Source organism: Aethalodelphis obliquidens, unplaced genomic scaffold, assembly GCF_003676395.1.
Source record: "Aethalodelphis obliquidens isolate GAN/ISIS:26980383/991018 unplaced genomic scaffold, ASM367639v1 scaffold51, whole genome shotgun sequence".
NCBI classification, from domain to species: Eukaryota; Metazoa; Chordata; class Mammalia; order Artiodactyla; family Delphinidae; genus Aethalodelphis; species Aethalodelphis obliquidens.
The window spans coordinates 2,128,772-2,155,387 of NW_020837995.1; the positions used below are offsets into that span (position 1 = coordinate 2,128,772).

Consider the following 26,616-nt stretch of genomic DNA (forward strand, 5'->3'; position numbering starts at 1 on the left):
TCCCTATTTCTGAAAGCCCCTTAGAATTGGCCTCGCCAAATATACAGGCAACACAGCAATACACACACACACACACACACACACACACACACACACACACACACACACACACACACACACACACACACACACCCCTAATGTGCAAATTGCTTTAGGTAAGCCTCGATTATTTTTCCTATACAGGCTGAGTGGCATCACGTTTTTGACATCTCAAAGCCTGGAGCCTGCCCAAGAGAAGGTCAATCTAGGTAAGAAGTGGGGCTAAGTCACTGCTGCGCCTTGAACCTCTGCTCACTGTCAAGCTGTACCCTTGCCCTGGGCTTCTACACCGTCTCTTCACCCCCAACTTCCTGGTTCTAGCCTTGCTTTCCCACGCATGCTGTTAGACCCCCAACCCCACTAAAGCTTGTTCTCTGACCATGCTGTACTGCAGGGCACTTTCGTGGTCCCCAGTTGCCCCCTAAAGAAAGTAAAGAGCTCCATGCTTAGATTTCAGAGTTGTCTTCCCCCACCCCCTTATCTGACCCTTCTCACTTTTTTCTAGCCCCTGGAGGCAGAAGATGTTTGTTACTAAAACATCCAAAAGAATTGAGGGAGGAATGTTGCTACTCCTACTCCCACTATAAATAGCTGACTGGGCCCACTATGTGCCAGGCACTGTTTTTAAACACTTTATATATGTAGTTACTAATATTTGTATTAATAAATGGATCACTCATTGGACAGACCTTTATTGAATACCCATGATTTTCTAGTTAATCGCTCAAGGATAGGACATAGCCGGGAACAAACTCCTCTTTCATGGTGGTTGTGTTCTACAGTATGTGGGGAGAGACTGAGTAATTGATGGATGTGTAATGTGGCAGATGGTAAGTTCCATGGGAGAGACGCATCTGGGTGAGGGCTGGAGAGTGACATTGGCCGTGGGCACTTTTTCATGTTGAGTCACCTAGGAAGCCTTTTCATGAGTTGTCATTTGAGCAGATACCCGAAGGCAGCCAGAGACTGAGTCATAAAGATTCTGGAAAATTTCAGGCAAAGGGAACAACAAAGTGTATATATATATATATATATATATATATATATATATACACACACACACACGCACACGCACACACACATACACACACAAACACACACATGCACACACACACATATGGTTTATGGTGGAATCCTGAAATCATACCTTTCATTCTTCTCTCAGGCACTAGTCAAGGTTTCATGAATTCATTTCCCCCCTTGTTTAAACTCCTGGAGCATCAAAAACAAAATCTCTTTTCTTCACTTTTTATATTTCCAACTGTCACTTTGATCTTTAATGGAAATTTTGGTATTAATCTAGTCTTTTACTCTAATCTTTTTGTATTTTTCATATTTTTCTCTTCTTGATACACATTTTAATGATGGAAAGCCAGTTTTGTTCCTGATAAGGATTTTTTGGGTCCACTTTAATTGTGTGTTTGGAAAGCAAAGCTCAAGCCATCGTTGATCATTATCTGGCTACAAATAATGTGCTTGAATTTCCAGGCAGAGACACGGGTTGGACCTGTGTCTTCACATAATGATACTTTAGTCCACTATTTACTGAATATCTGCCATCTTTGAGGCATGTGCTGTAGGGAATACAAAGATGGTGATGAAGACAGTCCCTTCCCTTAGAGAGCTTTTGATCAAACAGGAAAAATGAGTCACAGAAGGTTAATTGGCCATTAGAGGCAGGGGGCGTTGGGAGTCTATTCCTGGATAACGTGGGTCTGAATCACAAAATAATAATCGCAATTACTTTTATAGTGCCTACCAAGTATCAGACACTGGGTTCTCAATGCCAGTAGGTCTACCAGGTGTCATTATTACCTGTACTTTAGGGATGAGAAATTGAAGCACATAGGGATTACATAGCTAAGGTTACCATGCTGAGTGGAAGAGCTGGGATTTGAACCAAGGCAGTATCGGTCCTAAAGCTGTGCTAAGGGAGGGGTGCCTTGAAACTTAGAGCTATGAGGCAAGGAACCTAAGGACATCTGAAGTCTGAGTTCATGGACACCATTGTGATTAAGCCAGACATTCTAACAGAGAAGGCCAAACAGGTTTGAGCCCCAGTGCAGGACATGGATACATCGTAGTCTGGTAAGAGCCCAAGAAGGGCCTCAGGTTGAAGACTTTTGCCTTTGTGCATGGGCCAGGAGAGAGCAATTAAAGCACCTCTTCAGCTGATACATGTTAAATGCCGAATAAAGGGTTTGGACCAAAGGAGAAAAGGCTTTATAAGTGCTGAGTGGAGATATCACTATGTCCTGGGTCTCACTCAAGCTAATAATGAATTTTCTTTTATAATAGAGGTGGAAATAGTAAACCTTGATTAATTCCTCTATTTCTCACCCATGTTAATTTTACATTCAGTCCTACTTGTTTCCCACACTTGCCTTGCTCTCCTTCTGGTTCTTGCATGACTGATGGAAGTTTGGTTTTTCCCCCTACTTGTAAATTTCTTATTCTGTTTCCTTTGCCTACTTTCACTCCTTACCGTCCTGTGGTATCTTTTGTCTCCAGAAGTCTAGGTTCTGATTCCACATGTGCCCTGAATTTATTCTACCTAGAAAAGTAATTTGGAGAGTGGGCTCCATTTCTCTGCAGGGGGATTATGAAATTGCATTGAAAATAGGGAGAATAAAAAGCTATTTTACAGATGAAGACCCTGAGGTGAAGAGACGTTTAAGTGACTTACAGAAGATCATTCTCTTAGCAACTGGCAAAGCTGGATTTGAGCCCAAGCCTTCTGACTGTGAATTCACTGTTTTTTCATCGGTCTGCACTGCCCGGGTGGAAACTCTCTCACATGAAGATTGATCAGTCCTGGACGAGTTGTACCATGGGGCGGGTGCTCCATATTCTATGACTAAAAGAAGAAGAATTAGTGAATGAGTGGTCTTCTGAATGAGGCTTCGTGTCCCTGGTCAGTCCTGTAAGGGATTTTCAGAGCTAGGGCTCTGGGGCAAACCATTTGGGTTAAAATCCCAGCTCAGCCACTTACCAGCTGTGAGACCTTAAGCAAATTACCTACCCTCTCTGTGCCTTAGTTTCTTCATTACAAGAACAGGGATAAATAATAGTACCTACCTCATAGACTTTTTTGCCTGTGTGAAAATAAATGTGTTAAAACAGATAAAGCCCTAAGAAGAGTGCCCAGCACGTGGTGGGTCTCACTAAACAAGTAATTACCTATTTAATTAACTAATTACCTATTTAATTAACTAATTATTTAATAGTAATTAGTTATTGAAAGAGCTAAAGCTATTTACCTTAGGTATCTAAAGCTTTTGCTTGAGAACCAAAGCTTACAAGCACTCTTGGTACTCCTAAGTTGTGTCTTAGCTGCAGGCAGAAGCATTAGGATTTTGTCAGTGCTGGGAAGACCTCTGACCGAATCAATACCGCTTCTATTTAAGTGAAGCTGAATTCCCTAAATTGGCTCTACAGCCTGTCATTACCTTTGACAGGGCAAGCCTGCAAATGAAAATACTGTGTTGGCTAACCCATGTAGTCAAAAGTTGAATGATTTCTATCTGGTCATATTTTGAAAGTGACTTTTCTTAGGGACAAGAAAGAAAATATATTACGAGTGAGGGGAAGGGAAGCAGAAGAAGGGTGTTTAGAGGTGCCAAAGACAAATTCTCCATCCAGAATAGTGTAGAGGAAAATGTCTGACATATAGTTGGCCTCCAAGGAATGATTTTTTAAATGGAAAATGTGCCATTTGTTTTGGGGACCCTCCAGCCAGGTAGTTCTCTCAAAACTCCCTCAGCGAAGTCCACTTATCTCTCACATCTGATCAGATAAGTTGCTTATTTAAATAAGATTATGCCTGTGAGATTCTTTGAAAAAGTATAAGGCGCTGTGGGATTTTAAGGCACTGTAGCCTCAGCTCAACTCTGACAATAATAAATAAACATTCCAACTGGGGCAGGACCTCTCGTTTGAGGGGATGCTATATGGGTAAGAATTTCTTGATGCTTTTGACATCTGTGGGAGAATACGGCTAAGTATGTGTGTATGGGGTAGGCAGGTAGGTATTTGCAGGGCCTCTCTGCTTTGGTATGAACTAAATTTTGACCTCACTGGGGCCATACTTATCTTCTGGTTTCTAGTTCCCAGGCCAGCAGATATATAGCAAGCACTATGTGAAGTGTTCTAAGCTTAGCTTTTGAGGACTCATTTCTTCATTTAAAAACAAGGGAAAGGGCTTCCCTGGTGGCGCAGTGGTTGAGAGTCCGCCTGCCGATGCAGGGGACACGGGTTCGTGCCTCAGTCTGGGAAGATCCCACATGCCGCGGAGCGGCTGGGTCCATGAGCCATGGCCGCTGAGCCTGCGTGTTCGGAGCCTGTGCTCCGCAACGGGAGAGGCCACAACAGTGAGAGGCCCGCATACCACAAAAAAAAAAAAAAAAAAAAAAAACAAGGGAAAGAGGAGAAGTTGTGGAAAAATAAGGGCTACCTGCCTTCTTCAATTTCTTATGAGAAGAAGTAATGAAAGAAGGAAATATAAAGCACTTAGAAGATTGAGGAATTTTCTTCTATAATGTCAATTCTCTCCCTAGAAATAACCTAGGCAATCTCTATGATTGAGACTCTAGTTCTTAAAAAAGTTCTTTCCTTTGAAAGTAATCTAGTTTTATTAATTAAAGCAAGTATGTGGTAGGAAAAATTCTCTCCATCTGAAAGATCTGTTCAGTTTCACAGGCTCCTGATCTAGCCCCATGGGTCCGTTCCCAGATTTTGAAACAGAAATCATGACACAGTAGAACTGTTACAGTTTGCTTTTTGAAGCACTACAGTGTGGAATGTGGAAATGTTTCTGATTGTCCAACCATTCTGTAAGTCCAAATATGGGTCAGTTAGTCATACACAGGGATATTGCCATCGGTAACGTTCATATAGTATGAGAGTTGGGAACATGCAAAACTACATGATATTTGCTCATTTCATCTCATGCCTCACAGGAATCTAGATATACTAGATTGATCCCTCAAATACCAGTAGATCAAATTCTGGGTTTTATGGAATTCAGTGGTCTAATTGACTGAACCAAGAACATTTTAATGATTATTGGGATCTACTGTTTCTGTTGGAAATGAAAATTTTATGATGTCGAATATTATGGAACATAGCTTTAAAAGAGCAAAACCTCTTTGCCTTTCCAAGAAGAATATGTACCATAATATTCTTACGGTACGTATACAAAAAAATACTACTAGCTCAGGATGGGAATATTCTGAAGTCCAACTCATCCAAGTACCCAGTCTTCATGGAGGTAAAACCAAGAAGACCAGGTAATGGATTGAACTCTGAGAAGGGGTAGATATTAAGGAAGACTAATAGGTCTGTGGTACTGGATTTATAATGGTTTAATTTCCTCAGAATCTCTATCAAATAGTCATCAACATGTACTTAAAAATGTCCAATTATAGCAAGTCTTCCAAAGAAACCCACTCCATTTGGATGACTTTGATTTTCCCTTCTTTGGGGTGGGAGCCGTATTTATCATTGAGTTTCTTCTCTTCCTTATCCTTTCTGTATCGTTTCCTCCTTCTTCACCCTATGTGGACTTAATAACCCAGGAGTCACTTGTTTATGGGTTGAAGTGAGGCCACAATGATAACACCTTAATATGGTGAATCTTAGTTTTTCCTGTTTACATAGGACTTCTTCTACCTCTTAAAACATCCCCAGTTACTTCCTGGAGCCTCATATGTGCTCGGCCATCAGACCAGTCATACTGTCCCACAGCCTTGTCCTGGCCTCTTCTGCTGGTCCCCTCTGTTAAAACGACACCCTGATGAACACAACAGGCTTCTGTGATGGCCTTCTGGAGTTCTCAGGGCGCCGAAGGAGATGGTGCATGGGAAAGAATGGCTCCTTTTCCAACCCTGGCCATGCTCTCTCACCTGGGCCTTGAAGCAGCACTGCTTGGTTTCACAGTCTTACAAAGTCTTTTATGAACACAAAGGATTCTCCTACCTCCTTTCCTCTGTGGGTCAGATATTGTCCCTTTCTGTCTGTTGTCCTCATCTTTCTCTCCCTCTCCTCCTGCCCCTTACCTACAATTTCCCCTCTCTCTCCAGATTCCTATAACTAAATATGTCCCCTTCATGCCTCTTGTCCCTCTGACCCCCAAAACTTCTTCTGTATATCCACTCATATAATAAACGCATGAGGGATTCCTGGTCTGTCAGTTTCACAAAAAGGTGGACTGGATATCCCAGGCCAGCCGCAGGTTGGTCACTCTGCTACACGACAGCTTTAGACATGTTTTTCAGCTGCTCCATCATTTTCCTGTGGGATGTGTGGTGTTGCTCTTTTATTGGAAGATCTCTGGGAAGGTCATCCTTGTACTAACTGCGTTATTTCAGTGATATGGCTCCTCGCGCCCACACTATCCTTTTCCTGCTCAAGGTCACATTCTTCCATTCTCCATCCTTTATATTTTCCTCCAGCTTTATTGAAATGATTTGCTTTCTCTTTTCCATTTCCCAACGTTTAAAATCCTTTCTAATAAACTAGAGTATTGAGAGCCAGCCTTCAAGCCCCTCCTACTCGAATTTTCTGTACTGAAAGGACTGTGGACTTTGGGGTTACACTGACCTTGTGTTGAAGCCCAACTCTACCACCTCCTTCTGTGAACTTCATTTATTATGATGTATAAAATGAAAATAACAACCTTATGAGGCAGAAGATAATTGCTAGAGTTAAATGCGATAACAAAGGCAGACTTTCTAACTCAGTGTCAAACCGCATAACCAGTGTCAGTCTCCTCTCCTTCCCTTTTCCTTCCCATCGCTTGGTGACAAGTTGCATTTTGTTGTACACTGGCTGTGGTCCATCGCTGCATGCTAATCCTCATAACACTCCCGCGATATGTGGCGTGCTTTCCTCACCTTGCCATCCTGCTTCCAGGCTACTAAGTATACAGTGGCCTCTGCATCAGGTTCGCCATGGAACCTTGAGTTAGTATGTGCACTGATCATTTAGCCATAAATCCACACGTTCCACCTCTTTGTACCTTAGTAGTGGTGTCAGTTTTTCACTGATACTGTAAAACCTGTGAGCACCTTAGGTGCATCATACATGTTTCCCATTTGAATCACTGTGTTTTGCACACTATACATATCCGTGCGTTATGATGACAGCTAGTGATATAAACACACAGTTGTATAAACGACCACCTTTCTAACCACATTTGTGAATGTGTTCAGTGTACAGATTTTACTGAAACACCAGAGAATTGAAGAAGAACTAACTGTAATTATGGTTATAAGAGTGACATTTTGGGTCTGGGAATGCAGCTGCAACTGAAGAAGAGGAATGGGGAAATGTTGCATCCTGTCTCCCAACATCAAGGTTTAAGAAAACCCCATAGTTCATTTTCCCTTCATTAATAATTAGATTCCAAGACCCATCGGTGGAATTAAATTTACATGCCCAGAAGTTATTTATATTATAAAATGTTGGTATTTACTGAAATATTTCATGTTCCAAAACATATTTTTTTAAAAAATTTATTTATTTATTTTTGGCTGTGTTGGGTCTTCGTTTCTGTGCGAGGGCTTTCTCCGGTTGCGGCAAGCGGGGGCCACTCTTCATCGCGGTGCGCAGGCCTCTCACTGTCACGGCCTCTCCCGTCGCGCAGACTCAGTAGTTGTGGCTCACGGGCTTAGTTGCTCCGCGGCATGTGGGATCTTCCCAGACCATGGCTCGAACCCGTGTGCCCTGCATTGGCAGGCAGATTCTTAACCACTGCGCCACCAGGGAAGCCCCAAAACATACTTTTTAGAAGAATAACTCGAATGCTGTAAATCCATTTGTCTCAAATAGGCCCCCCATGCAGCCAGCGGATGTTTCTTATGATGATGTCAGGCCCAAGAAGGTTTTTTTTTTTTTTTTTTTTTTTTTTGCGGTACGCGGGCCTCTCACTGCTGTGGCCTCTCCCGTTGCGGAGCACAGGCTCCAGACGCGCAGGCTCAGCGGCCATGGCTCACAGGCCTAGCCGCTCCGCGGCATGTGGGATCCTCCCGGACCGGGGCACGAACCCATGTCCCCTGCATCGGCAGGCGGACTTTCAACCACTGCGCCACCAGGGAAGCCCAAGAAGGATTTTCTTGGTAAACGCTGATCTTCTTAATCCATACAGAATTCGCCCAACTGTAAAACTGATTTATCATGAAAGTACATGCCCACTTTAGAGAACATTTTTACTTAATCTGATGACAAAAGAGTATTTAACAGTGTGCTCCCTGGTGGCCTCATCTGATTCACAGATTTACTCTGCAATTTGTGAGATAGAAATTTGGGCTAATTGCAACTTTTTATAAAAGCCTGCAAAAAAAAATTATGGAACTCCAGGCCTTTGTGTCCTTGTAATTCTACATTCTTATTACCATCACAGACCTATTTGTCTTGCTTATTATATATTTGCTTTTATTTCAAATTGTTTTTGAAACTTGTCACAGACATTGTAAACTCTTCCTGACATCAGAACTGTGCTCAGAGTCCTTCAGTTCCCAGGGGTTCCCTTGTGTGCTGGTAAGGCGGAGGGATCTATCACTCTTTCTGTTAGATAGAAAGTAGTGAAATTGAGAGATTTCTTGTTTTCTTCATGAAGACTATAATTTTATGATTTTCTATGTATTCCTACAGTGTCACAATGTCAGAAGGAAAGCACTAAGCTAGTCTACACTGCAGAAGCAGAATTTCTGCCTTTAAAACTCTGATTTGACTATGAAACCATAAGCACTCCCATCAGAACACTAGCCATGTATCCCAACATTCAATTTCTGGTTTTTGTGGCATACATTTATTTGTTCAGCCTTGAAGTTTTAGCCATCTCAAATTCACAAATGGTCTTATTAAGTTGTTTATGTTTTTCAAAGGATTTTTTTTTGGATGTTATTTGAATTCCAGGAACACAGGAGATTTCTAGAAGCAGCATGAGACTGCTGTAACAAGTTATTTTGGGCAGCCATCTATACCTCAAAACTTTAGCTTTCCATCAGTTTCATAAGTATATACTTATCTTCACCTTTATTCTCTCTAAGCCTGCCATTTGGATAGGTGCGGTCTTTGACTACTGATACAGTAATATGCTTTTTATGTTTCTGCCTTTCAATTGAGGTCAGTTGACAGATGGTTGAGAATGAACTTGTGGAATCATCCTGAAATGCTTTTACAATTATATGCAAATGGTGTGAAAACTGTTAGACCCCTGTGTGACATCCAGCTGTAGGAACTGTGGCCATGAGAGTTTTGCATAAAGTAGTGAAATTCTGAATGGCAATCAAATGGGGAATTCTCAGAGCAACACAGTTTATTAAAGGAAGATATGTTTTGAGCCCAATAGGGTACTTTTCCCGTTGCCAAACCTTTGGGTCCAACTGTAGCTGCTGTGATGTGGAAAATCTCTGTCTGAGGACCTGTTGAAATTAGGGATGACACTTTAATTCTTTTAAATTCAGGAGTCAGAAAATAGGGACTAGTTAGATATTGTTTAAATAGTCCCATTAGAAGTTTCCAGCCTTCTGCCAAAGGTGGGATTGATTTAAATGTTTGAGCAGACATAGTTCCAAGTGTCCATACCCACAGCTAAGCTCCTAATCACAAGGGGGACTGCTTCAAAGTCTGGGGGTGCTCTGACATTTTTTTTTTTTTTTGGTGGTACGCGGGCCTCTCACTGTTGTGGCCTCTCCCATTGCAGAGCACAGGCTCCGGACGCGCAGGCTCAGCGGCCATGGCTCACGGGCCCAGCCGCTCCGCGGCATGTGGGATCTTCCCGGACCGGGGCACGAACCCGCGTCCCCTGCATCAGCAGGCGGACTCTCAACCACTGCGCCACCAGGGAAGCCCCGCTCTGACATTTTTTATTACACTTCCTGCAGTCAGAACTTACTGACATTCAATCATAATTCTCTTAACTTCACCTGAGGCAAATTTAATGGTGATGTCCAATTTTAACCTTCCTCACCTTCTCTGGGGCATTGTGGGATAAGTCTTTCTCTAAGCCCCAATAGAAACATTAGACCATGAACAGTAGCATACTTTTAGGACAAAGAAGAATTCTCCGTAGGAATTATGCAAACTTTACAGGCTCTTTTTCCTTTCTGCCAGATGGATAATTAACATTCTGGCTGAGGGGCATGGCATTAACTTGCATGATCGCTGTAATCGCTTAACCATCTTTTAGCAAAGAGAAAAGAAATAATCCTTACGTAGAGATGTTAGAGGTCTCCTGCGAGTGTCCCATAACAGATTCATCATCTCTCCATGACGTTTTGGAATATGCAATATTTTGTAACTTCTACATGCAAACCTTTAAGACATTCAGGCTTGGATTCAATTTTCAATTCTTGAGACTTTGGGTAAGTTACTTAAGCTTACGTGGTTCTCATGGGTATAGAGGGAGTATTGTTAGTACTCTCATAGATCTGTAGATCTCATAGATCTGTGAGAATTAAATGAATGAGGCATAGAAGCACTTAACTAGGGCCTAGCATTGGGTAAGAGCTCATGAAATGTTGGCTTATCTCATCTTCCTCCTTCTCAACTGAGTATGAATCTACCTATCTTATTACCACACCTTTTTTTTTTTTTTTTTTTTTGCGGTACGCGGGCCTCTCACTGTTGTGGCCTCTCCCGTTGCGGAGCACAGGCTCCGGATGCGCAGGCTCAGCGGGCATGGCTCACGGGCCCAGCTGCTCCGCGGCATGTGGGATCTTCCCGGACCGGGGCACGAACCCGTGTCCCCTGCATCGGCAGGCGGACTCTCAACCACTGCGCCACCAGGGAAGCCCCACACCTCTATTTTTAATTTTTGTGGATTTTTACTGCTTGTCCGCAAAGTGTTATCTTCCTGCCTCTTCATTAGTCAACTAAGGAAAATGAGCTTGCCAGACAGCAGTGATGATGCCAGCTGTCTTTGCTGAAACAGACATAAACACTGGGTTGGAATGCAGTGCTGGGTTACCCTGTCCCTTTCTTGGGAGAGCCTTTTGTTTAAACATTGCTACATAGAGAATTACTGGTATGATGCAAAAGTCATCTCAAAATAACTAACTCATGGCAGATTTTATGAAATGACACAAGATTAAGATGAATAAGGGCCTTCCTTGATTCCCATGGTAAGCATTAGGATTTGTGAAACTTTGATACTGGGCTTCCCTGGTGGCGCAGTGGTTGAGAGTCCGCCTGCCGATGCAGGGACACAGGTTCGGAGCCTGTGCTCCGCAACGGGAGAGGCCACAACAGTGAGAGGCCTGCGTACTGCAAAAAAAAACAAAAAAAAACTTCGATACCAACGTGTCTTTCTCAAAAAAGCAACAACACAAAAAGGAAGCAGATGCATCTTATGAAACCATTGCCTATAAATTACACTCCTCTGTAGGATTCTGAATATTTAATCAGACATAGAATTCTTCTAAAGATCATATTTGCATGAGAAACCCTTACCAAAGAGTGGCTTTGAGCCCACTTGCTTCATTCTGTGTAGTACTACGGTGCATTTAAAATTCTATCCAACAATACATTTTTTATGGCATTTTGTTTATTTAGTCTTTGTTTTTTTTTTTAATGGTTTTCAGCTCTAGTACTGTAGTAGAGAGAGCACCAAACTAGGAATCCAGAAACCTGGATTTGAGTCCCACTTCTGTTGGTCAGTAGCTGTGTGACCAGGGGCAAGCCACTTGGAATTTTCTGGTCTCCTTTAGCCTCTCTGTATGTAAGTGACAATGACAACATCTGTCATACCAGCCTTAGAGAGTGTTTGTATGTCTCAAAAGGAAGTTGGAGCCACACAACTTCTCTTGTGGAAGTTTTATACAAATCTCGTATTATGGTGATGTATGAAAGTATTTGGGGCATTTTATAAAATTAGAACACGTAATGTGAGACAGTTAAGTTCTTTTTTTTTTTTTTTTCCCCAATAGAGGGACTATAAGGGAAACAGCAGAGTAGCTTCATCTCTGAGAGTCACCAGGCTCCTCCCTTCTTTCGTGAGGGCTGTGCTCTGGGATGGATCTATAAACAAGAGAGTGCCCTCAAAGCACCCTGCCTGGGTCCTTACTCCTCTATAAAATGTAAAAGCCTATTTAAATCCCTTATTCTGCATAATTGGAAAGTCATTGTTCAAGAGCAGAGTCCTTAATTTGGAAATGCAGATTCAACTTAACATATACGATGATTGTTCCTGATCTAAAGTTCTCCTAAAAGGAAACTCCACAAATTGGGTTCACATATTTAAAAAGACACTCCTGATTTTGGAAAAGGAAGCTATCTGTCTTACCAAGATTGTACCAAGCCCATTTTTGAGGGATGCTGTGCAGTCAAACACTGACCTTTGAACCTTAAGCATTCAATGAGTAAGAATCTCGTATGTACAGATTCTTTTTTATAATCATGAGGAAGGGGTTTATTCTCTCTGTATACTCCTATATCTCCCATAGATTATGATATAAACCAGATAGTGACATGAGCCCAGAGATGCGTTGAGGATCTCAATATCTTATATTCTCATGGAGATCATGTGGTAAGCTGATGTTTGTTTATGTAGTGAAGTTTGGAAGAAGTAAGGGAGAGGTGAAGAAAGGATTCTCTGAAGTCTTTGGGGGAATCGTCAATGCTCATACCTTGTAGTATGTCTGGGTATATGAGTGGGTTGGTTTAGGGGTCAAAAAAACAAACAAATGCAAAAAGGAGCCATTTTTCGTATTCTTTGATAACCAGCTGTAACTTTGGCTAGAAATTTATTGACCAAAATAATTCTATCGACCAAACTTTGCCTCTATTTAATTATTTTAGCGATTCGCCAGTATGTTATAAGGCCCAGCTTGGAGTGCTTTTGACTCATAGTCACATCAGAGTTTTAAAGGCAGAAATTTTGCTTCTGCAGTATTTTGCTTCCTTCTTGTGACATTGTAGGAATACAAAGAAAATCATAAAATGATAGTCTTTATGAAGAAAACAAAAATTATTGTGGTAATATGTAAACTCTCTCAATTTCACTACTTTCTGCTTATAATTGTCTTCTTCTCTTTATCTAACCCTAGTCTTTGATCATGCAACAGCTCTCCTTGTCAAGGCTGACCCTCCTCATTTGATCTTGAGCCCATGTCTTCATCCTTTAGGGCCTTCCTTTATCTATTGTCCCATATTTTATCTCATCTTTCACTTGTATCATCAATATCTCCTTCTTCACTACTTCTTCTCAGCATAAAAACATGCTTAGGTTTCCTTTGTCTTGAAAAACAAGACAAAATTAATAGCAAAGTCAAAGCCTTGATACCAGTATAGGTTATTACTCATTACCCTCTCTTAACTGTCTGCCTTTTCTCTTGCTCTTTGCAATATATTTTGGTGTTCTATTGCTTTGGTAAAATTCCTATCTAAAACTGTTCCTCTAATCTCCCCTTAGAATTTGTTTCTTTTTCAGTCTCTTTGCAGTTTTCCTGAGTTCCTTATCGATGCTCTTTCTGATCTCTTTCTACTCCATTCTGTTCTGATATTACTGCTAAATTCATCTTCCTTAAGTTTACTTGTGAACATATTACTTTCCTGATCAAAACCCATCAATGGTTTCCTGTTTTTCTGTGAAGTAAGCATGAATTTCCCACCAACCTGGATTCAAATTTTTTTTACAAAGTGACATTACTTTATCTTATTTCTCCTGACACGTGTCTAAAAAACAGACGAAGCGTAATTTTTTCTTTGTACAAATTTAGCAAATTTCCCTTAGCAAATTTCCCAGTCTTGTATAATGCTCCTCCTCTTGGAATTCCCTTTTCTTTTTTTTTTTTTTTTTGCAGTACGCGGGCCTCTCACTGTTGCGACCTCTCCCGTTGCGGAGCACAGGCTCCGGACACTCAGGCTCAGCGGCCACGGCTCACGGGCCCAGCTGCTCCGCGGCATGTGGGATCTTCCCGGACCTGGACACGAACCCATATCCCCTGCATCGTCAGGCGGACTCTCAACCACTGCGCCACCAGGGAAGCCCTGGAATTCCCTTTTCTTAATCTCTACCTGTTGAAATCTTACCCTTTAGTGAGGGGCAATTTCAAATGCTTTTCCTGAAGGATTTCCTGATCCTACAAATATGATATACTCTGTCCTTTCTTTGACCTTCTCTGATTTTTTGTTTGATGTCTATTGAATGGGTCTCTTTCTGCTTTGTATTATAGTAATTTAGTTATCACTTCTGTACTCCTACTCCCGCAGTGTTTAGATTCTTTGGAGAAAAAATCCTTCAGAGGGAGAAGAGCTAGAAAGCTATTGCAGACCTACCTTTGTGTTTATATCTTCTATCTTAAGAACAGTAACACTGCACTCTATCCTAGGGTGGGTGGGAGGAAGACAGGCTGGCACTAATGTGTCCAAAATCACACGTAAGAGGCAGAATTCAAAGCTACCTAGGCCTGAATGAGCAATGGGAGGGAGCAGTAACTGGTACCCAGAAGAAGTAACTGTAGCTGGAGGAGGGCTCCCCAAGAGGAGCTGTGGTCTTCATTAGTAGAGGACGCACCTATTGCAATACCATAGCCTAGGAGGGAGGGAGCCAGGGAGTAAATATCCTGACCCTTTTCCCATTCTACCTTCTGATCTGCTGCTAGTGTTTTCCAGTGGCTAAACCCAGTAGAAGCCAGAGTGCAGGGGAGCTTGTTGATCTTGACTGAGCCCAAAAAAGTCAGTCTCCTAGTGCTTAGTGATGTGCAGAAGGGTAGAATGTGAATCTGAATGGACAGATGGACAATTTCCCGTTAAATAATGGAAGTTATAGATAATCTATCTTAGCAGTATTGGGCTCAGATGGAGTCCCAGGGCATGGCCGTGCCAATGGCTGAGGAAAAAAGCTTTGCATTGGCCTTTTAGGTCCAGATTCAATTAGGAAATCTATAGTAAGCAGATAGAATGACTGCAGCAAATTCTTGGATCTTATTTTAGGCATTGGTGAAATATGTTATGAGCATTGAATACCATCTGCTAAAGGCAATAATTTCCTATTATGGTGAGGCACAACAGATCTTTCCATTTGGGATAGAGTAAAATCATGTGCTTGCTTACTGGAAAAAGAGTCGGAGGAGAAATCACCCCAGCAGTGTTGTCTTGGAGAGAATGTCTGTCTGGAGTTTGCAAGAGGAAATGAAAGACCTGAAGACTTCCCAGGAAGCAAAGTGCTTTGACACTGAGCACAGCCAGAGAAGGTCACTTGGTAGAGCAAATTAAGATGTATAATTTAGTATGTGGCACCTGCAGAGCTGCTGCATTTTAGTCAAAGCAGAGTGAGGCACTGCTGCTTGAAATAGTCCTGTGAACTCAGCATAGAATTATATTTAACCCCACTCCATAGTGCTTTCCCTGTTATTTTGCTTTTCTTTTTTTCCTCCTAAGACTTACAGTTCTTTTTCCTCTGGTTTCTTAGATGGAAAATATGTGCAATGATTCAGCACTGTACCGCACTCTGACTTGCTAGTGGATTGTCACAGAGAAGTGTTTGCCCTTCTCTGAAGCCTGCTTTTGATGTGGAGCACACTGGAGTGCTGAGGTTGAAGTTCATTTGCTCAGGGCAGACTTCTTCAAAGAGGAGGAGTTTTATAGTTTCTTGGTCATCTAGTAGGTATCAACAAGTAGTATTTTGAGTTAGTGGATTGGAAACTTAGAGATTAAATTTCTCATATCACAAAGGAGCTGAAATTTGAAGGACGAAAGTACATGAGGTATGTTTATACAGATATAGACACTGGCCAGGGTGCTAGACTGATGGCTGAATTCTGACAATCTGTCTTTAGTTGAGAGAGGGAGATTTGGGAAGAACCATGGATAGTTATTCCATGCTCCAGAGGCAGTGCTATAATTATTCATTGATGACAGTGGAGGATGTACACAATGAGTTATTTCGATAAAAATAATTTCAAACTGTGGAAGAGAATGGGGAAATAAGTTTGAAAATGTTTGTATTTGTTTGCAGTAATCTGTCTTAAATTTGTTGGTCAAATGATTCTAAAACTCATCCTAGGACCAGAAAACATGACATTTTTTCTTTTCCATAAGTTTCCTCTAAGATGCACCGTGGTTGCCAAATTCGAGCCAGTTGGACTGTCTTTGTGTCACTCGTGTATCAAAACCTGTATTCTTGTGCATTCAAAGGAGAAACTTGTTCTTTTCAACTGACACTACCTTATAATTAAACTACAATTCTCAATTCCTACCTTCCACTGCAGATAATGTTTTTGCTTGAAATTTTTTGTTAAATGATAAGGCCCAGTGAAAGAGATACTAGGAGTACCTTCTTTATTTGTTTATATGATCATTGGAAACTCAGAAATTATGAACACATGGCATGAACATTTGCATCTGGATTTGGACCCCCAGAACCTGGTAGAATAGTATTTCATCTTGGAAGCAGAGAAACCTCTGTGACATTTAAAAAAATTTTTCAAGATTCTAAGAATGGAACACTTTTCTTTTACAATTCATGGGGACTTATTTTTGCCAAGTATCCTGCCACAAACCACATGGCCGATGTTAATATCTATGACCCCAAAGTCACACTTTTCATCTTTTATACCCTATGGTTTGATCCCTAGTTGACATGGTCTTCATCATGGTATGATACCATGGTTGTGACTTTCACTGTTTTTTCAGTATTTCTCTGCCAAAGAAAATGTAGCAAAGAAAATTATAGAAGGAAAATGTAACAGGTCTTTAAGAAGGGTTGATGGATAAGGCTGAAGCTAAGACTTTAAGGATATAACTGTGTATGTGACTCCTGTTACTCTCAGGGGAGGGAGGAAGAAAGGCTTGCTAGTATTATGGAAGACCTATTGTTTAAACTAACATGAACTGCTGAACCATGGCCTCAGTTTGACTACACTGAAAGATTTTAGATCTAGGGTTTACAGACTTATAATAAAAACATAATAAGAAATTAAACTAACCTTAATTTCTTTAGATACAAAATATGGGGAATTATCTTACTATCTTTTTCTTTCTCAGCTTCTTTTGAAGTCTGTCCTCCATTTAGTCCTTGAATATCTATACTATATCCTTGAATATCCAGTACTGTACTCTGTAACCTTTGCTTTCCTCAGGCTGCATACTCCTCTTGAGTAACTTCATCCAACTCAGTGACTTTAACTCCGTATTGTTTGCATTCTGATAATCTTTGTCTTTTAATGTTGTGTTTAGACCATCTACATTTAATGTAATTGTTGACATGTTTAGATTTAGGTTTTCCAATTTTTTCCATTTGTTTTTACTTTTGTTTGTTGCCTTTTTTTGTTCCTCTCTTTCATTTCCTTTTTCTCATTTTATTTTTAGTTATTTGAACATTTAATACTATTCTGTTTTAATATACCAGTTGTATTTTTGATTATATCTTTGTATATTTTTTAAAATGTTTTCTCTAGGGATTACAATATACATGCTGAACTCTTTACAGTGTACTTCGAATTAAAATACTATTTTACTTCATACCATGGAGGTCCTGTTAACCACTCTCTTATGTTGTAGTTGTCTTGTATATTATATGTACATACATTGCAACCCCACTGAACAATGTCATATTTTTTTGCTTTCAACTGTCAAACATCTTTTAAAGAACTCAAGAGAAGAACAATATTATATTTACACAGATGTTTACCATTTCTATTACTCTTTCTTCATTCTTGATGTTACAAGTTTCTTTCTGGTAACATTTTTCTTCTGTCTGAAGAGTTTCCTTTAGCAATTCTTTTAGAGCAGGTCTGTCAGCAACTAATTCTCTTACTTCTCCTTCATCTTTATTTCATCTTCATTCTTGAAGAATATTTTCACTGGGTATAAAATTCTGGGTTGACAGGTCTTTTTTTCCTCAGCACTTTAAAAATGTTCCACTTCCTTTTGGCCCTGATGGTTTCTGATGAGAAATCCTCAGTCACTTAAGTCATTTCTCTATAAGCAATGCATCATTTTTCTCTGGCTGTTTCAAGATTTTTTTTCTTTGTCTTTAGGTTCCAGCAGGTTGAATGTCAGGTCTGGGTATAAACTGATTTGGGTATATTCTGCTTGGGGCTCACTGAGCTTCTTAAATCTGTAGGTTTGTGTGTTTCACCAAATTTGGGAAGTTTTCAATGATTATTTTTTCAAATATATTTTCTGTACTAGGCTCTTTCTCTTCTCCTTCTAGGACTCTGGTGAGATAAATGGTAGTCATTTTTTTTTTGTAGCATGGGTCCTTGAGACTCTGATTTTTCACTTTATCGGTCTTCTCTCTATCCTGTTGTTCAGATTGGGTAATTTCTATTGATCTATGTTCAGGTTCACTGACTCTTTCCTCTACATCTCCATTCTGCTATTGAGCCTATCTAATAAGTTGTTTCATTTCATTACTATATTTTTAAGTTCTAAAATTTCCATTTGATTCTCTTTTATATCTTCAGTTTCTTTGCTGAGAATTTCTCTCTTTCCACTCATTTCGAGAGTGTTAACTCTTACTTGCTGGAGCACTTCTGTTACAGCTGCTCTAAGTCTTTGTCAGATAATTCAGCATCTGTGTCATCTCAGAGTGGCATCTGTTGATTAATTTTCCCAGGGGAGTTGAGATTATCCTGGTTCTTTGTATTGCTGAGTAGTTTTGGGTTGTATTCTGAACATTTTGAGTATTCTAAACTCTGAGTCTCGTTTTCCCTTTTTTCAGGCAGCCAACTTGGTTTAGTTCAGGCTGAAAGTTCTGATGAGCCTTCTGTTTGTTGTGGTTTTAATATCAGCTCCATTTTCAAAGCTTTCGCTGGGTTCTTTGGAGCTGTCACATTCCTGTGCCCCCCAGTTGCCACTGTAGGAGGTCTTAGTCCTTAGTTGCCACTCTTAGTCCTAAGGTCCATCTGTTAGTTTTTTTTCAAACTCTTTTGAATACTGCTTAGGATCAGGTCCACACATACACAGCTTGGGGGTGAATTCAGGAGTTGATAAACAACTGACTGGGTCACTTACTAAGCTTCGCATATTTGGGGGCTCTCTAGGGGTCTTCAGTCCTCTAGCCATAAATCTGAGACTTTATTTATCCACCTCTGCTTCAAACTTCCTGCAACTGTGCTGACATCTGGGGCCAAGGAGGGGCAGGACAAAGAGAGAAAAAAAGGAACAGGGTTTGCCCCACGGTATTGGGACTACAGTTTCTCTGATCAAAGAGGAACATTCTCATCTCTTAGAGTTTTAGTTGCCAACAGGCTCCTACTTCTGCTGCTGTCACTGGCAGGAGATGTCTTTTCTACTTCTGATTCTGAACTAGAAGGTTTCCCCTAGAACTTTCTCTGTTTGTGCTGATACTCACTTCCATCTTTCAGGATAATTTGAGTCCAGGCTAGGGGACTACTGGAGAGAAAATGGGCAAATTTAACTGCTTTATTGTTGGGTGACACTTCAAAGTTTGGTCCTTTTTTCCAAGTGGCTTGCTACTAGTTACTTTTCAGAGTACTCAAATAACTGCTCCATGCGTTCTGTATAGGTTTTTAAGCTGTATTCAGTGATTGAGACAGGATGGAATGTGTTTACTTTATCTTACTTCGAACTCTTTATATATTATATGGTTACTCCTAAATGTGTAACTCTAGTCTATATCTCCTTCCTAAGCCCTACCATGTTGCATCTAGCAGTTTCGTGCACGTGTGCTTGAATGTTAAAATTCAAAATTTCCAAAACGGAATGAATCATCTTCCCCCAAAGGCTTCTTGCATTTCTTATCTTTGTGAATGGCATCGTATTCCTACCCAATCACCTATCTAAAATCATGGAAATAAACTCTTTTCTACTACACATATCCAATTAATCACTAGGTCCTATCAATTCTATCTACGTAAATTGATTTTCTCTTCTCTATTCACATTACCACTGCCCTGGTTCTGACTATTAACAATTATTTCTGAAATACTGAAAGGGTCTTTCAGTGACCTATAACCTAGTCTTATCCCCTGTTGGTCTAGTCTCTACATGGCTTCTGGAGTGATCGCTCTATAATACAAATCAAAATAAACAGCTTGCCTTGCCTGGGATTCTTCAGTGATTCCCCATGGCTCCTGGGATGTTCAGGCTCCTTAGCCTGTGTTCGGTACAGTCTCTTACCACACTTCTGGTCTGCGGTGCCCTGATCAGAGAAAATTTAGTCCTAAGAGCATGGGGCAGACCCCCGTTTTTTTTTTTTTTTTTCTCTCTCTCACTTCTGCCCCTCTCTGGTTCCAGACATGGCACCAGAAAGAGCATTTTGTATTAAAGTTTATATGTGGAAGACACAATACAGTGAAGCGGTTTATTCTTAATAGTAGTTTCATGTCTTGAATTGTGGCTTTATTGCTGTAAAATCCAATCTCATAATTTCCTAAACTTTGGCTTTAGTTTCCCAACCATGACTAACATACCTAATACTAACCATGACATTTTCTCCATGTATATAATCAAGACTTACAAAGACAAGGAGAAAAAAGTAGTTAACCCTATAGTAGAGCACTGTATGTCTATCATCTTTACAAAAGATATACCCTTCATATGAGTCTCCTCTTTATTTTCTGTATTGGAATTTTCATTGAGTTCTGCTTGACAGGTACAGATGTAATGAATTTCTGGTGCCCTGACCCTAGATTATGTTGTTTAAGGGACAGCCTTAGAGAAAAGCATTTTGTCTGATCAGAGGTGCCGAAACTAACCAATGAGTGGTACAAGTAGCAAGATGTGAGACATATTTGAAGAAACAGTGTGAGTAACACCAAGCTAGCAAAATAATAGAACTCTTCTATGCAGATTTCTTGGAAAACTAGTTCATCAGTAGAAGGCAGTAGATGAGGAGCCACTTTACGTACAAAGCCATGAAATGAGACAGACCTGGGTTTTTATCCTTGCTTCTTCTAAGCCATATGACCTTAGACCACATCCTTGATGTCTCTGAATTTCGATCTCTTCATCTGTAAAAGGGAGATGTGTTTATTAAATGAGATAACAAAATAAAAGTGTGCACATGTATATGTTCAATACATTAAAAATTCCCTCTCTTAGGGAATAAGCTTTTAGAAGAAGCAGTCATGTTTTCAGCTGAAATCATGGCATCAACTTCGTGCTGCTACTTTGGACAGATTATAAAAAACTTTAACTCTTCCCCTTCTCCCATATCACGCACTTCTCCTAATCCAGGGAAATTGAGAAGATAAGAAAAACTAGAGGAGAATGATGCTTGAAGGCAAAACTAGGCCTCTCCCATTTTCCTGCAACTTAAAATAGCACTTCTGCAGCTTCACTTCAGCTTTTCTGACAATCCCTAAACTGAACTGGTGATGCTTGGCATCGTGAACAGTGGATATTGGCAGCTGTGCAATGGCTTTTATAACTGGTTGTTATAAAACCACCCCCAATAAAAAACCACCTCCAAAGTGAGTTCTTGGATATATTCAGAGAGTGTGTACCAATAAGTATTAGGTATCTATATACATGTGTGTCTTTAGGAAAGGCAAGGAAGGAGCATTTTAGAAAAGTTTTTACAGATAGGCTAGTTGAATGAGAACAATCCCACAGAAAATTGTGAAAGAGGCAAGGCCTCTGCTGGCCTCCCATCTCCTCTGTGCTTCCTCTCTTCATGCCCTTCTAACCCTGTCTGTGAGGACCCTGAGTCCTCCTGGAACTTCTGGGTTGACCAGATTCTTGCATGTTTTTCTTTTTACCTTCTATTACTTTTATCTTCATCTGTCTTCGTTAAGAAGTTTCTATTGGAAAGCTTCCTCCTTTCTCTCTTCCTTCACTCAAAATGTTCTTTTATGTAGCTTTTGACTATTTAGACCCATTTAGGAAAGACCTGAGATATCACTAAAGAAATCAGTGGTTAACAAAATGGTTATTGTGTTACCCTTCCCAGGGAATTTCTTTTAAGCTTGGAAATATTGAAGACTGGGCAATGCCTTCATTTAAGAAATGAAGTATCATAATATAGCATTCTAAGCTCATGATTGTGTGGAGGGATGTTAGCCACAGAGACACCCCTGGGATACTTCACATCGTACGAGGGAGCAGACACCTTCACTGCCCATGTGACACTTCAGCCACTTCGATGGCGAAGACATTGGAAATCCATACAGGACCAGCAGTGGCTTACAGATTTTTCCTTTTTCTCTGCCATTCCATTTGGCTTCAGATAGGCAAGAACTAGGAAGAGAAACAAAAAACTTGATTAAGGCTTCTGGGTTACTTCTTTAAATTTTCACTTTTCACTCTTTTGGCAAAATATATGAATTGTGTCCAGAAGAGACTCAAAATTTGTGACCTATTATCTTCCCCCCTCCCCCACTGCTTTAAGTTCAATAGATAATTAATGTCAAATCTTAGAAGGTACTTCTTGGAGAGTGATGTTTTCTAAGGACCTCAAAGTCCCCTTTCCTCAGGATTTCTGGGAGGTATGTTAGCTCTGTTTTATAGAAGAACCTAATCTGAAGCCTTGAGAAGTCAAGAGACCCTGCTTAGGGTATACATCAAGTTCCCATGTGAGGAGAAGGGACTTTTGTCTTGGGGCTAAAATTAGAGCACTCTCCCATTCTCAGCTGTATCAAAGCTTTGCTAGTCAAGGGTGAGCTGAGAGTGGGGAGGAGGTTGCGATCAGCCTCCTGGCTGTTGCCTTGAGTTGCTTGAGGTCAGCCAGAGAGGAAGGATAAGTCCAGTTATGCTTTGATTTATGTCGCTGTGTGATTCATGCACTCCGTCAGACTAGCTTCTTTCTTCCCCTGTTCCTCTAACAGGCCGTCTCATTGCTGGAGATGACTGTCAGATGCTTTCCCTGCTTAGCCACCATCACATGGCCCACCACCGGAGCCTGGGAAGCCTCACCACAGACCAGCACCTCCGAGGCATGAATAATTAGGTAGGCATAATGGAAGGCACTCACTGCACCCTCCAATTGCGTAAGCCCATTACCGAACTCTGCTACATCAGCTTCTATCTTCCGAGGGGGGAAGTCAGAGGATTTTCGTACAAGGGCACCATAGCTCTAGACAGATCCAGTAAAGCGTTTCATAACTGCTACCAAGTCAGGGCGGGGTCCGACATCAACAGCCTCAGCAGGCAGCCGACCGAACATCCAGGCGACATATTTTTCAAGCCAACTCCCACGAAAGACATTCTAACTGAGCTGTACAAACTCACGGCCGAGAGGGAGAGACTGCTGGCCAATCTGCTGAGCTCAGACCACATCCTGGGCATTACGATGGGGAACCAGGAGGGGAAGCTGCCGGAGCTCTCTGTGAGCCTGGCCCCCGAGGACGACTGTTTCCAGAGTGGTGGCCACTGGCTGGGGGAGCCCCCCGTGGGCTCTCTCAATAAGAGGAGCTCCCACGGGAACAAAAAGGCCCGGAGGTTTGGTGGAAGGAGAGAGAGCTTTGAGGGGCTCTCCCAAAACTCCCTGCAGAAGAGGACAAGACGAAAGGGGCATGGGGGCCAGGGATTGCCCCCTCTGATGGGGAAGGACCAGATCTGTTCCAGCAACGCCCTTCCTCTTTCTCAAACAAGGCCTCTTCTTTGGCTCCTAGAGGAGAGAGGCAACTTGCTTCCAAATGGGGCACTTACCTCTTCCCTCCAGAAGAGAGGGAGCTGCACCCCAGAGATCCCCAGGACACTTGATGCTGACTCCGCCTTGGGGAGCTTCAAGAAGGCTTCTGAGGTTGCGGGGCATGGAAGAGGCGGGCTGCCCCCCGAATGCAGCTCCACAGAGCCAGGAGATGCTGGTGCCGGGGGGCCCCAGAGGGGCCCTCGCAGGCTGGCGCATCTGCAAACAGGTTCGACCGAAAGTCACAAGGAGCCCGAGAAACATGCAGAGGCAGAGGGGGGCCGGACAGAGAAGGCTGCTGAACGGACTTGCAGGAAGAAGCCTATTTCCAAAGTGGTGGCCAAAGTCCAGGATCTGTCTGCTCAGGTGCAACGAGTAGTTAAAACGCATCCTGAGGATGAGGAAAGGGTTGCCGTTTGCCCAGCAGCCCAAGCTGAGTTCATACCCAGCGCAGACTTGCTCACCCTCCCGGAAGCTGAGGCTGGGGCTTGGGGTGTCAGCTGCTGGGGCAAGGAGCAGAGAACGGACAGGTCATGGCAGCCATCCGCTGAGGAGTGTCCCCTAGCCAGCATTGAGGGGGCTGTGAACAAGGTCCTCCTGAAGGTGATAGAGAGCGAGAAATTAGATGAAGCCACCGAGGGGAAACGGCTGGGATTTCCCTTCGGGACGACAGCCACCCATACCCTCCCAGAAACCGGCAGCAAGAGGGGAGCTGGGCTGCTTCTGAGTGGCCACAAAACCTTGTTTCTGGATCTGCCCCGCGGTGCGGACCCTGGAGGTGATGAGAAGAGGCCAGCACCCCCAGCACTGGCAGCTCTCGGCACGGTATTTAATAATTCATCCTTTCCGTCCAGCACGCACAAATGGATGTCACCTGTTCCCTTGCCTGTCTCTCCAAGGCTCCCCAGCCCTCAGCAGCATCACAGGATCCTCCGGCCCCCTTCACTGCCTGCTGAGAGGGAAGCCGCTCTTGATGACTCTCTTGGTAGAAAGAGCCGTGCTTTCTCTGGGTCACCCTCTGCTGACACCTTGGAGCCCCCACTCTCTGCAAAGGTCACGGAGACCAAAGGAGCCAACGCGACCTCCCTCAGAGCGGGCCAACCTCGGTTGGTGCCTGGGGAACCTTTGGAAAAGAGCTTGGGGCCTGGGAGGACCGCAGCTCAGCCCCAGCACCGGTCACCTCCAGGTTAGTCCCGGTTTCAAATGCTTTACATGTGTTCCTGGGCGACCCCAAACTGTCAGTCTGCTCGTGCTATTCAGACACTGGCTAATTAACGATGAATCGAAATTCCTAGGCCTGTTAGTTAATTCACCTTGTAACAGGACAGCCGGGAGTCGTATACAAGAGTGTGGAGATGGTGAGGATGGTGTTGACTTATGGGGTCAGAGCTGTAGTTGCTTCCAGAAGCAATACTCTGTAAATGTCTTTTTAAATGTTTTGTTTTGGAATGCTCTAAAGCTGCCTCCATGGTTGCTTAATACAGGACTCTCAAAGGAAACAGGACTGGGCAGAGAGAAGTAGTAACTTGTCGCTGCCTTTGATGCTAATTGGCCCCTTGACCTAAATTCTGCTGTTCATGCTGCTGGGGTGCCTCGGATTTGTAAGCAGAAGAGCAGAAGCATGCTGTGTCTTTGCTCATCTGTCTGTTGTTAGAGGTTTGGGGTTTTTTTTCTTTTTTTTTTAAGTAATCACTTTTATAAGCACCCTTATTTTATGACAAAAACTTTTTTTTTTTAATACTAGAAGAGGGATGAATTCCTTCTCACTTGAAGAAACGTGATTCAGATTTTCTTTTTTCTAACAGTATTTTATTTCCCAAACAAACACGGAGTAATGTTTATTCTGAAGTTATGTTTTATGTATGGGTTTCTACTGTTACTGGTATAACATCATGTCTTATGCAAAAGGTACTAAAGAGCCAGTTTGGCTCGTGTGTTTCATGTGATTTAAAATTTTATATGAAAATAATTTTGGTGGTTCTATAAGTAGGATCAATAAGACTAAAAAAGACAGTGTATAAAAGACAGTGTATAAAAGTGCCACTCCTGTATTCACTACATTTTCCAGGCCAGTGCGGCCAGATGTTTAGGGTCGTGTATGCCATTGTATAGATAATAGGTTCTTTTTCAGTGGTCCTTTCACAGCATATGGTCAATGCTTTGTCTAGGCTCGTAATATGATATATAGTCTCTTAAAGTTTAGAGAAAACATCATGTGCAATTTTTAAGATAAAAATATCTGTCAAGGAAAGAGGAATTTCAAAAGCTTCTGTTTATTTTGAACTCTTGCCATTTTATAAATTTCTCTATATCATTGATCCAGGGTGTGTTTCTTTTAAAATGCGGTAAATGCTCTTCATTTTGTGTTTGTAATGTATTGCTCTTAGTTTGATGAGACTTGCTATTTCCTAATATAACCAAACTGCTTCATCAGGAAAGTCAGAGAATTGTAGATTTTATATCATGTATCATAGAATCCTAGTGATGAAAATCCTTTCTCCCTGTCAATGCTGGAACCTTCAAAATACTTTGAAAGGAAGCTCTCTGCAACGATTAGATAGAGACTTCTGGAGAGATGGGCATGCAAGAGCCGCCTCAATTCCGAAAGGTCTTTCTAGAAGTCATACTAAATCCTACGACTTGGTGTGCTGCTCCTCCAGGAACTGTGCATTAAATAATACACTGAGCTTCAGTAAATCTTTTCTCCCCCCCCACCGCCCCGATTTAGAATTATCCTTTTATTTTATTGTCCTTTTTCTATTAAAAAAAAAAAACCCAAAACAATATTATAAAAGCTCCATCGTATCTGGCTCAAGGTAGGCACACAGAGGACACTCAGTTTCTCTGATGACTGACCTTAAGCTCACTGAGGGGCACGTTCAACAGATGGTCACCCTTTTCCCGTGACCTCTCCGTACCGTTGCACAGAACCATTCCCTTTACTTTGGGCCTAGTCTTCCACTGGGATCTTCGTAGCACTTTAGGAGCCAGTCATTAGAATCACATGGATTCCTTGGTAGGGAGGCTGCCTGTGC

At 41.9% G+C, this 26,616-nt stretch overlaps 1 protein-coding gene across 1 annotated transcript; it reads left to right on the forward strand.

The window, feature by feature from the left end:
• The first annotated feature begins 22,792 nt into the window (after positions 1-22,792).
• Positions 22,793-25,704, forward strand: LOC113607972 (formin-1-like). Its single transcript, XM_027083793.1, has one exon. The coding sequence runs from the start codon at positions 22,910-22,912 to the stop codon at positions 24,770-24,772; it is 1,863 nt and encodes a 620-aa protein (XP_026939594.1). The 5' UTR covers positions 22,793-22,909; the 3' UTR covers positions 24,773-25,704.
• The last annotated feature ends 912 nt before the right edge of the window (positions 25,705-26,616 follow it).

Excerpts from the sequence above, each read along its gene's own strand:
- LOC113607972 (XM_027083793.1), top strand. The coding sequence starts at position 22,910 with ATGGAAGGCACTCACTGCACCCTCCAATTGCGTAAGCCCATTACCGAA.